Genomic DNA, 12,552 nt, shown 5'->3' on the forward strand with positions numbered 1-12,552 from the left:
TCCTAAATTTATTTTCAATAATTACTTAGTCACCTTTTAATTCTGATAACATACAAAAATCAAACTACATTTTTCAGGTAATAGTAGGACTTGAAAAAAATTTCTGTTTAGAAAAATAGTCATCACTAGGACAGTTAGACAAAACATGTTTCTAAAGCCTCATTTTGGTATTTTAACTCATATAGATGTGGATTAGAAAGAAAGGTTGTAGTATTGACAGATTCCAAAAATTACTCTGCTAATATGACTGATAATTATAAATTGTACTTCAATCTGATGCTAAAAATTATCCAAATATTAGCAAACTTAATAATTTAAAGTAGTTCCACCGTGAATTTTGTCCACATGTGCAATATTTTTATATTTTACTTAGCATCTGTATACACTTCACTAGCTAAACTAGTTTTTTACTAATTTTTATAATCATCTGATTTTTAAAAACTTCATCTGTTCTATTTCTGTCTTGTTCTTTCCAATGCAAACAAATACACTGTGTCAAAAAGCTTAGCTTCTGTACCATTGATAGCTTACTTTTGTTTGTACCTTTTTTTCTCTCTTTAGCTTCCCTGAGATATCAAAATCTTTCCTGTAGTGAAGAACAAATTTATCCTCTTCAAGGACATTTCAGAGCAGCTAACATCAACAAGGGTCAATATTCAACCCTTCTTTCCAATTCCTTAAACTTTTCATTCTCACAATCAGGAGAATGCCTAAAATTCAAAATTCAGACCACCTTCCTAACCTAGTAGAAAATTCAACGCCCATGAAATTATTAAGTACAAAACCAATTTAATGAAGAAGTTTCCTGTTTGGAAAAAATGTTTCTTACCACTGCAATTCAAAAGTTTTCAGCTGTTACCTGCTACAAAGATTGCCTTTGCATGTGAGGTATCCTTTTCCATAACTCCCATCACTACTTTCCAGCTACCAAACTCAGATTGCAGAACTTCAAACTTATTTATGTGTAATTTGGTACCTAGAGCCAATTCATCAACTTTGCTTTCCGTGCACCCAAGTGAACAAGTCTGTCTTGCTCCAACTGCCAGCAACACATCTTGCAATCTGCTGTGAAGGAAAGCTGTAACTTCAGGCACACTCTGAGAGCATCCCTCCCTATCCACACAGGCTGCACTCACAGCGTGCCTCCACTCTGCTAATGCTGTGTCCTTTAATGCCTGCAGAAAGCTTTTGGTGTCTCTTTTCTTCTCTCTCACAATCACGTATTTCACGCTGACTGCAGCAGTCAGTCTCCAAACAAAGACCTCAAGAAGAAATGTCATTCACATAGAATCTCATAGGTTTTTAAGGATGATTAAAAGCTTTGCCAGAGAGAGATCTTCACAATCAGGTATCCCCTTGCCACTTCAGGGCATATGGCAGAAATAAAAACTTCTCAAGAGAACTTGAATTTTGTTTAATTTTTCAGATAAACTTTAACAAACAGAACTATTTCAGGTACTAATTGCTAATGATTCTCACCAGTCTTTTCTGTCAAAAAAAATTACTTGTCAGATTGCTAGAAGGTGGAAGAACAAGTCTATTACATATTTTCATTTTCTTCTGAATAGATTATTAAAATAAAGCAGAAAAGAATTGGGTCATTTTATGCTATCCTTTTGAAACATATTTTGGCGCCTTTTCATATATCAAACAAATTATTACTTTGTAACACATAAAAGTATCTATGAAGTTCAGGAGTACTGAAGGCTTATATTTTTATGGGAGCCACTGGTTTTATTTTTTAACTTAACTCTTCAATATTTTCCTGATTTCAAAGACAGATATTCCAAGCAGCAAAGTGGAAAAATATACTGCATCACTGAAGCTCCTTAAAAAGTTTCCATTCAATGATTAATTTAATAGTTCATATTCTTTGCCAACTTTTGTCTATGATAAACTGAGAAAAATAGAAGGGAAGAAAAGCATGGGGAAAGTAAAGCTAGGGAAAATTAGAGAGCTAGGCACTCTGGTGCTCTAGAAAAGATTTAAATACCTTCAATCTTGCCTTGGCTTTGAATCCATTCTTCATTCTTTTTTCATACAAAATTGTTTCTGCTGAAAGCACCATTCCCTTTGTCCTTTGGACAACCTGAGGTTTTCAGTGCATTGGTACCATTACTTTATATTGAATTCATATGAATATACATGGCTGTCCCCTTTTCTATTTTTTAGTGCCATTTAAGAGAAAATAGGGCTTTTTTACAGACTTTCTACAGGAGGGGAAAAAAATAACTAATCTCCTTTCTGTCTCTTTTATATTTTCCTTGTAGAAGGTAATTCAAAGGCAGCTGTATCAGAGAGGAGTCTCTTTCCATTGTTGACCCTGGAATGTCAATGAAAGCTCATTCATAATTTCCATGCCATAAGGAAACATAATTTGTAGATCTACCTTCCAAGGAAATGAAAAACTGTGTATCTGTAAAAGATACTGCTGATGAAAAGGGGGTGTCTAAGACATCTTAGCATAAAACACACATTTTAATTCGGTCACAAAACAAAATCTAGAAGCAATTCAAAAATGTAATAAAATACTGGAAATTACAGGAAAAGTCAGCATTTTTGATCTGGAAACATTATGCCAAAGAGGTGCAATCTTTTCAGATAGCCTGTAAGCACAAAGCTCCATTTGTCCTTTAGCAGTGGTCTTAGCTCCTCAAGGCAAATGACACCAATCTTGTAGACTTGGAGACAGTTAGAAAATCATGTTCTGTTCACACTTGCCCTAACACCCTCCCAAACCTGGGGTTTTGTTTTGTCTGGAGTTTGGTATTTTAACACTCAGGTTTCCTTTTTTAAGGATATTTTTTACCCCAGTTTTCCCTTAGTTAAGATTATATAGCACCAAAAAAAAAAAAAAGACACAAGAGTGTTGGCCTTTCCCTACAGCATGCTTAAAAAGCACAGAGTGAACCCCCAGAGAATCTAGTTAAGACCAAAAAATTTCCAACTGTAAAGCTAAAAAAGATTTTTACCACACAAAGCTAAAAAACACATTTATAATAATCTTAACTGTGCCATAAATAAGATTACCCTGACCATAGGTCTTGAGTTTGAGTCTTCTAAGTGAAAATAATTGAGCCATTAAGATGCTTCACCCATGTTAACAGGATATTTACACTTGGGCCGTGTTCAGCTGTGCTGAGCGCACATGTCTGAGGAAGCCAAATCCCATCGTTGTGTGCCCTGTGAAAGTGACTTGTGAAACTGTCCTGTGAAACTGCCCTGCGAAACTGACCTGCACAGGCGGACAGCAGCCAAGCCAGAGCCCTGCCTGGCCAAACAGCACTGGCTTGACTGCAAAGAGGCTGGCTGATGTAGGGAAAAGGAAATTCCTGGTTGCCCTTGGGAAGGCTTTCAAGGGTTCCTCCCAGCAAATGACCTCCACCTGCTGCACCTGCTCAGGCTTTCCCACCTCAGCTCGCAGGCCAAACCAAGGAGACACGACGGTCCTTTGCTGCCCATGGGCCAGCTGGAAAGCACAGGTGCCTTTACCCTCACCAGAGCTCAGCCCAGCCCTAACTTGACTTTCTAGACGGAGATGCAAAAGGGAATCCCCTGACGAAAAGCCTCTTCCCGCAGCTCCCCACACCAACCCACCCCTGCCATGGTGCCAGGCGCTTGTTTCGGGACAGCGGCTCCTGCCCGCCTACAGCTGCGCTCCACAGAGGAGCGGGCCTCCTCCGGCCACTGCCGGGGGGATAACCCGGGGCCGGGAGCGTTAACCCGGGGCCGAGGGCGGTAACCCGGGGCCGAGAGCGGTAACCCGGGGCCGAGAGCGGTAACCCGGGGCCGGGGGCGATAACCCTGGGCCGGGAGCGGTAACCCGGGGCCGGGAGCGATAACCCGGGGCCGGGACCGGGCTCGGCGGGGCCGCCCTCACGGGGGCACCGCGCCCCCCAGCGGCCCGGCCACGCCTCCCCTCAGCCGCGGCCCGGAGCCCCCGCACCGCCCGCGCGCCCCCCGCCCTCCCGCCGGCGCTGATGTCACATCCGCCGCCCGCGCCCGTCCAGCCGCGCCGGCTCCGCCGCCTCCCGGGCCCAAAGTTTCGCGGTGGGCTGGCCGGGGGGAGGGGCGGGGCGGGGTGCGACGGGGCCGCGGTGCCGCTCCGCCAGCCCGGGCAGCGCCGTCCTCGCCCGCCCTCCCCGCGCCGAGGCTGCCCACGGAATGAGCGTCCCCGGGGCGGCTGCCGCTGCCGCCTCCACTCGGGCTCCGGCGGGCGGGCAGAGAGCGCGGCTGCCGGCGCGGTCGCTGCGGCGGGAGCGGAGTGAATGACCGAGAGGAGCGGCGCGGAGAGGCAGCCCCGGGATCAGGATGCGGGCGCCCGCCAGCATCCTCAACCTCCTGCTGCTGTCCTTGCTGGCCGGCCTCGACCCCTCCAAGGTAGGAGCCGGCCGGGCGGCAAGTTCGCGGCGCGGAGCCGGCCCGCGCACGGCGTCTGCGGCGGCGGGCGGCGCGCCGGATGGCTCCGGGGAGAGCGGGCGGTGTCCTTGGCTGTCCGAGCGGCCGGGAGGGACAGAGCGCCGGTGTCGGGAGCGGCTGGGCCCGGCAGGCAGGGCAGAGCAGAGCAGGGCAGGGCACAGCCCCGCTGGCAGGAGCGCGCTCTGCCCTGCCGAGCGCGGTCGCTGTCCACGGCCGGTCGCTGTCCAGCGCAAGCCAGCGGCGATCCATCCCGCCCCAGGCAAGGAGGCACTGACAGCGCTGGGGGACTGCAGCAGTGCTGGGGAAGCAGCGCGGCGCTGGAAGCAGGGATCGGCAGCCTCCGACTGGAAATGCATTTGTTTAGAGTGAAACTGGAGGCGTCACGTGAAGACGACACTGAATTTAGTACTACAGCCACGCTTCGGGCTGCTGCAGTTCTGTTATTTACAAACGTGTCCGAGTCACCAAGAGATCACAGTTGAAATTGAAATAATGCTGAAAGTAAACAGTAGATTTGAGATTTCTGATGAAGTCGTTTAGAAAAGCGGAATTGCACTCTACCACTTACAAGCAGTAATGACTGAAAGCCCCCAGGTCTGCAGATGTCTGTAGTGCTGTGTTTTATAGATGTAGAACTTGTCTCATTTGTCGGGGTTTTTTTGTGGCATACAGTTTTGTAATTGTGAGCATTATAAAAATGTGACAAGAGAAAGCATTGCTATAATATTGCAGTCCATTACCAGCAGCACTCCATGCCATGTTGCCACAATTTACATTGCATGGCAGTGAATGTCATATTAATGGTACCAGTGAGGTACCAGACAAAGGTGTGAGGCAATGCTCAGCTCTTCTGGCAGGTTTTCCATTTGAAATAAAGATATCAACCTGTACATTTACAAATATGTACTGAATGGCCAACAATATGGAAGGGATGCTCCTCTTTGAAAACAAAAACAGAATCTAAAAAGCCATTCAGTGGAAATCTGATTTACAGCTGCAGGATTCTGACTGCTTTTCAATCAGTAAGATATAGTGACAACTTAAAAAGGCAGGAGGTGATAGAGGATTAATAATATTATTTAAGGAATTAGTTATATCAGCTCTATTAATAAGAGCTAGGAAGTCAAGTGTTGCTGTGCCTGTAAGGAGACTCATCAGGCAATGCACAACAGGAGTTCCACATCTGTGTGAACAACAGCACATGGTCTCATTGTAAATACAGGTTTCTATACACTCATTTTCTTTATTTTTCTATCTTCTGTTACACTTAGCAAGATCTAATAAAGAGACTGCATAAAAGCAGGAAAAGCAAATTTATATCCTTCTATGTCCACAGAAGAGTAAAACCACTAATGAAGCAAACAGATCTGGCAGAGTAATTCTTTTTAGTTCAGACCCCAAAATAACACTGGGAAAAAATGTTCCATTTTCTGTCTGTCACCAGCGCTGAAAAACAGGATGAGGCACTGGAATGGAATGACACAAATGAACTTTGGAAACTGTGCTTCTAGCCCTTTTTGCTGTGCCATGCTGTGCAAAGGGCATGAAAATGGCCTTTTATTCATCACTCTGTGTGACATTTTCAGATATTCAGATGTTTTTCCCAGACTCCTTTGACTTTGTCAAGGGTCAGGAATAAAATAGCTCAAAAGTCCTTAAGATTACATTAAAATTGGAAATCTGTTTTTTATCAGAGCTCATTGGATTTTCATAAATTAAAAAAGTGAGATCAAGTGGATCCTACACCACATTAAACATAAAAAAGTGTCACATGACAAACAGTAATTTTTGTTTACTATGAACAATGTATTTCATATTTCTCTGGAAAAGTATGTATGTAAAAATTTTAACAATATTTTTTTCTATCAGAAAAGTACAAGTTCTGACTGAACACACTTCAGAAATTAAACTGGTGCTCAATTATTTATCTTACTTTATGCTAAATTGAAGTAAAATAATAATTTTCTGCCCTGCAGTTTGGGAAGCAAATCTATGATATGAACCTAGTTAGAGGAAACAAGGGAATGGTAAATTCTTTCTTTTCCAGAAAATTGTGCAGTATGCTCATGCCTAGAAAGACAACTTTCTACCTGCCCTTGACACTCACAATCTACTTAGGTTATGGAGATGAATCACGACAGATATTTCTGGTATACACAATACATTTCTAGTCATGTCCTACATAATTTTCAGATTTTATTGATCAACTATTTTAAAATAATGCCTTGGGGAGAAAAAAAATCTGTAATTTAGTACCAGGCTATCACTGAGTCAAGACTGCTGTCTTCAGGCACTCATATTATGACAGAGATGTTGTGCTCAACTTGCTCAGTTATTTGCTGATAGTAAAGTGTTTAAGTATCGCCATCTTATGGTAAAATATGTAACAAAAATTTATGTATTGTTTATTTCCCAGTCTCTGAAACATTAAGATTTTATTTCAACCGTAGTAATTTATTGTCCATCCTCTTGAATTCTTTCTTTTATACTTGATATAAAATATTGATCACCTTTAGAAGTTCTGGAAGACAGCTCACTAATGATAAATTTTAATACAGTGTTAATTACTGAATTTCAGTTTAAGATACTTATTAAATGTTATATTTGTTGACTTTATTCTATTTTTTTATCTGTATTTACATAGGAATTTTTTTAATTATGCAAGATAATATATTTCATTAAAGATTTATTTCCAACAGGGTGGCTAGACATTCAGCAGAAAGCCAGCTACAGTGAAAGGATTTGGATAGAAAAATCTTCCTTTCTCCTGCTCATACGTGCAGTGTCTTGAAAGAAGAAAGTATCCATAGGATACTAGAAAATTTCTAAGAGTTACTGCTAGATGGCATCTCTGTGCTGCTTTTCTCCACCTGGAGTTTTCTGTAATGACCTTCATGCTATGTAAAGTGGACTTTTTATAAGGTTGCTTTGCTTGCCATCATTTGATAATCACAGTGGTATAACCAAGTAAGAATTTTGTAGTGTGATAAAGCTGCTCCACATAGAAATCAAGCTCAGCATTTTTTGAAGTCTAGATGGCATTTTGTAAGTTTAATTTTATAAATCTAAATAGATCTGATAAATATCTTCTTGTTTCAGTGCAGTTAATGACCTTTAGGCCTTTACAATTTATAATGGCTTTATATCCTACATCTATTTATTTTCCATTGTTTGAATTTTGCAAAAAACATTTCATTAAATGACTGCCATGTATAATCCCAGACAGAAACTAAGTACAGTATTATTAAGGACAGTTACAGCAATGAACTGTGATTTATATTCATTGCATGGAATGCTAGCATGGTTGGGAATATTAACATTAAAAAAGAAAAGCGGGTTTGAAATCAGTCATCTGTTTTTGAATGCTTAAACTTTGCATCTTTGGAATGGCCGTGTTTCTGGATTTTAAAAACCTATGATTTTCACACATAATCAGACTATACAAATAGCCACTAAAATCTTTATTTTTCCTAGATTTCAATAACTTGTCAGTAGGACAAGTGCATGGCTTTAGTGCTGATTAGCAATACAAATTAATTTATCCATTTTGCAAGAATTTACAAAAATACTATATACTGCAAAGGGTTACCACAATAAACTGTTTTACTGAAAATATGACTCATGGGACTACAATACACTGCTAAATTAAATCTTGTTACCTACTTGGAAATTAATTTACTTTTTTTCCTACAGTATTAGTAGTTAGTCACTATGAAAATCATTCCTATTTATTTAACATCCAAGGTTTAAGAATGTTCTAAATCATTAATTGCTGACTGTTCTTAAGTCTCACTTGGTGTCTTCTCAACCATTTCTGAGGAACCTGACTAGATAGCCATTGAAGAACATCCTATTACTGTCAATGTGCCCTGGGCACTCTTCCAGGTGACATTCCAGACAGGTATTCACTACAGCATTTTAAGTAACGTATATTAAGATATTGGAAGACAATATGCAAAAGCACACGTTAGTGACATCTGCATGACTGCTAACTCACTGTTGCTATCAGATACCACGTGGTCTTTAAGGGCTTTTTAAAACTTGATGGGAAGAGGTCTTTTTTTTTTCTCCTCTGGTTAAAAACCAATTCCTCTGTTGCTCATGGCTATTATGACTTTTACTCATTTGAATGCACTCAAAACCAATTATATGTTATACAAAATCTCAAAAATAGTTGTAAATGTATACATATACGCAGACATATCCTCACAGGAAACAATTATTTCTCCAGCAGAGGCATACTGCCTTCAGGTAACCAGGCTTCCTCCTTTCTTCTATGTTTGGCCAAGTCATGAGTCAGTGAAACAGAATCAATTCACTAAGTCTGCAAAGAGGGAAAAGCTGAAGCAGAGAAGTCAACCCTCAGGAACCAGAACTGCAGTCTTGAAGCTATTAAAACAACATCAGCTCTAAAAAGGATGTTTCTAGTTGGCTGTAGATTTAACACAGTTGTGATAAAAATGCAAGTTCAAATATGTGAAATTCATAAGGGACCTATTAAGAAATAACAGGGAGTCTTCAGAGAGGCCCCAGTCTGAGGCACTGAAATCCCCTTTTTCATAACTGCAGTATGACAGAAATGGTTCAGGGCATCACTTAGGCATTCTTAGTGAATCTTGACTGAAAGCCAGGGAAAATTCAAAAGCATTCTGTAAATCTTTGCAGCAGGAGTGTGGGACAAGTCCTGTCAAGGACCATCTTCAATAAGAACAGCAATCTATCCTACTGCTTCACTCCACAAGGCAGTAGATTTCTTGTCTAGGACCAAACCTAGAGAAGGCAAGGACTTTGTGTGCCTGGGTTTGAGTACAGAATTCTTTTCATGAGTGAGAATCCAAAAACAGTGAAAAAGTTACCTTACTTTCAGAATTTCAGAACTTCTTAGATAATTTACATACTGAAAGGTTCATGGTGGAATATTTTCCTTTCATCCTATGCTATGCTGCCTTCAGCTTCATTACAAAGGTTTGCACATCAGAAAAGCTAAAGAAGCAACCAGGTATATTTTTTATAATTCAGTAAACAATCTAAAATTGGAATTTGAGTTATAGTGAATACCAGGCATATAGATATAGCATTTTGTAGAGTCCTACTCAGCTACTTCTGCAGCTGTGTCTTTTCACAAGAAAAACATTTTATGTAATTACTCATAAAATATGCAGTCCTCTTTATTTAAAACATTCTTTTTCCTCAGGAGGAATTAAAGAAACTTTAATATTCTGACCTCTTCTGAGCCTTTTTCAGACTTTTAAATCACTTAAGTAACTAACCTAAAGCAGCCCCAGATAACAGAAATGCAATGTTTTTCATCTTGCATTCCCCTGAAGAACAGTCATCTGTCTGCTGTACTGCCTTCTAACCAAACAAATCCTTATAGCTGTGATTTAATAATTCTGTTTACTTGTTTCACTGAAAAACATATATCAGTCAGCATAGCAACAGCCTAAGCAAATTCTGAGAGCAAGTAGCCCTCTTCACTGCTGTGCTTTTGGGAAATAGTGTTGGCACCCTCCTCGAGCTGCAAAGTAACCCATAAGGGGGCAACCAGAACAACTGGAAAAAACTAACTCCATTCTGAGTGAGAACTGAATGAACTCTCTTTATTAAGTGCCATTCATAGTAAGGTAAATATTATTCTTAAATTATTGGGGCATGTTATTAAAAGATAGTTTATAGAGATTTTCATAGATTTCCTTTCTTAGAACCACAGCTACAGCAATATACTTCAAAATGTGTTTGTGTGTCCCTTTGAAGGACACCACTAAGCACGTTAGTAGTTTTTCATGTATGAAATTGTAAATGCTATTTAAGTTTGGATTTAAAATCAGATTTACATGAATATGAACTTCATTTAGAAGCATTTAGAATACATTAATACTTGTGATGACAGCAAATATTATTGATCTGAGATCCCATAAACACAAACCTATCATGCCCTTCCTTACTCATATTAAATGTGGTTGTTCAGTCTCAGCCTCCCTACTACAATTAGTTTTGTCGTATTCTTTTTGTATAACCTCCTACATATTATTCAAACTATTCTACCTTCTTATAATAAGACAGTTTATTTTCAATATATGGTATTGGGATGTGTTTTCCAAGAAAATTCATAGAAGGCAGTGTAGTTGTAACAAACTAATGTGCTGAGTAACCATCAGTACACAGAGTAGGTGATGGCACAAAGAACATGGGTCCAGTCTGAAACCACGTGTGACAGGTTTGCATTTATAATGAGATCTCAGATCAATATTGTTTGCTATCATCACAGGTGTTTCTGGGCACCTGCATAAAGAATATAGAGATGCATGTCAGGCAGAGTAGCCTAAATACAAAGATTGCTACTGACCTGTTTTCCATCCTGTCCCTAGAAACATACACAATTATCAAAACACTAAAAACATGCATGTTAACAACCTCCCATGAGAATCAGCTTTAGCCACAAGCAAAAAGGATGGTCTGCTGCATTTCTGACTTTCTAAAGCCTCAAGTTCACTTCTGACTCTTTAACCTAGAGGCAAATCCTACTGCCATCTCTGCCTGCCACAAACATGCGGGAATTTCCTGACTTCTGGATACCTCCTCAGTCTCTAACAAAAATTTTGTGAGTGCTCTTGCTTTTCTTCATGTCTAACTTGTTAGTGTTAAAAAAAAGAGACTTTACTATTCAACAAGCTCAGTATGTATGTACAGTAATGTGCAGTTAAACTAGATATGCAAAAATGTAGCTGAAAAGGCACATGGGTAAATTGGAAGCTATATTCCATATATATCATACAAAACTTAAGACTTCTCAGTCTTACAGAAGTCTCCTGGCCCTGAAAAATACACTGAAACCAGTGTATGCAAAGATGCAAAGAATAAGACAAGTTCCTCTAAGGTAGGAGCACATGTAAATAGTAGGAGTGGCTATATCTTTACCCTTCTACTGAATTTTCATTTAAAACCCTTGCAGTTACATATGCACTACATAATCCAATGTTCCTTGATGTAACAGGTTCACTTATGACATCAAAAAATCTTTCAGCTGTGGCTCATACAAGGTTAAATAGTTGATAGGCATTCTAATCCTTTTCAAGAGAAAGTTTATAAAAATAATTTTAATGACCTTCTACTATACTAGTTCTGCAGATACTGCTGAGACAAATACTTCCATATTAGTAGATGATACAAATATATATTTCTACCTTGCTCCCTTTGCATACATCTTGCTGTGATCAGCAGTCTGTCCAGCACAATTCAAGAAGCTGAGATTTCTGTGCTGTAGTGGTTTTTTTTGCTGATCTTTGCCCTCTGGACTTGCTTTCCCATAAAGCCACATATGTCTGCTGTGAATATCCTCACTGTGGTGATACAGTAAAATAAGTGTATCCAAAGTTCTGGGCCTTGCATATACATATGGTGCCTTGCTTTAAATGTTTGCTTCTATCCTTATCTGGAGTGGATGTTGCTGTTACCATTCTGTGAGATCTCACAACACCAGCAATGTTCTGTCCTTTCTTTAAAACATCAAAATACAACTTTAGCCTACAGACACACGCATATATATATATAAAATACCCCTCTTATCTGTCAGTAGAAAAGAGCGTGCATCTGAAAAAAAACTTTGAAGAGAAATATTTACTGGATCAGTGTTCTCAGAATGCCCAATTTATGTAGACCATGGTGTTCTACCCTTTTTAGAGATGAAGTTCTCACTCTTTAAGGTGGTCTTTCTCATCTTGAGCATTCAGAAGAAAAACTGTATTGGCTAAAACACTCAATCATCATTAAAAGTATTTAATGAAGCAATAACTTGATTTTGTGAGCACCGCCAGGGACTAGATTGTGGCATCTTAGGGCAGGCAGAGAAGTAGATTCTTGTCCCCAAAACACCTTTATTTATACTTCAGTCAGTGCTAGCTTTCCTCTCTTCCTCCTCCTGCTCTGTGCTTCAGACAGCAGCACATGAGGATGACCCCAAATGCCACTCATCTGTTCTTCCAACTCCTTCAACATCATCATGTGCCTGTGCAGGGGTGTACAGGCAGATCTGTTCCTCTACTTGTCAGACTAGACAATGAAATTAGCCTGGTGGATATGATGCACAAGGGGAAGGACTGTGTTGGCTCACTTTAAGTTTCTTCCAGCCTGCAT

General features: G+C 40.2%; 1 protein-coding gene across 1 annotated transcript in view; it reads left to right on the plus strand.

Moving 5' to 3' along the window:
- The first annotated feature begins 3,985 nt into the window (after window positions 1–3,985).
- OLFM3 (olfactomedin 3) overlaps window positions 3,986–12,552 on the plus strand; it is a 49,489-nt gene continuing 40,922 nt past the window's right edge. The window contains exon 1 of the mRNA XM_064428067.1: window positions 3,986–4,380. Within this exon, the coding sequence (XP_064284137.1) occupies window positions 4,312–4,380 (69 nt within the window). The 5' untranslated portion in view covers window positions 3,986–4,311. The remainder of the gene's footprint in view (window positions 4,381–12,552) is intronic.

The sequence above is a fragment of the Passer domesticus genome, chromosome 7 (assembly GCF_036417665.1).
Source record: "Passer domesticus isolate bPasDom1 chromosome 7, bPasDom1.hap1, whole genome shotgun sequence".
NCBI lineage: Eukaryota > Metazoa > Chordata > Aves > Passeriformes > Passeridae > Passer > Passer domesticus.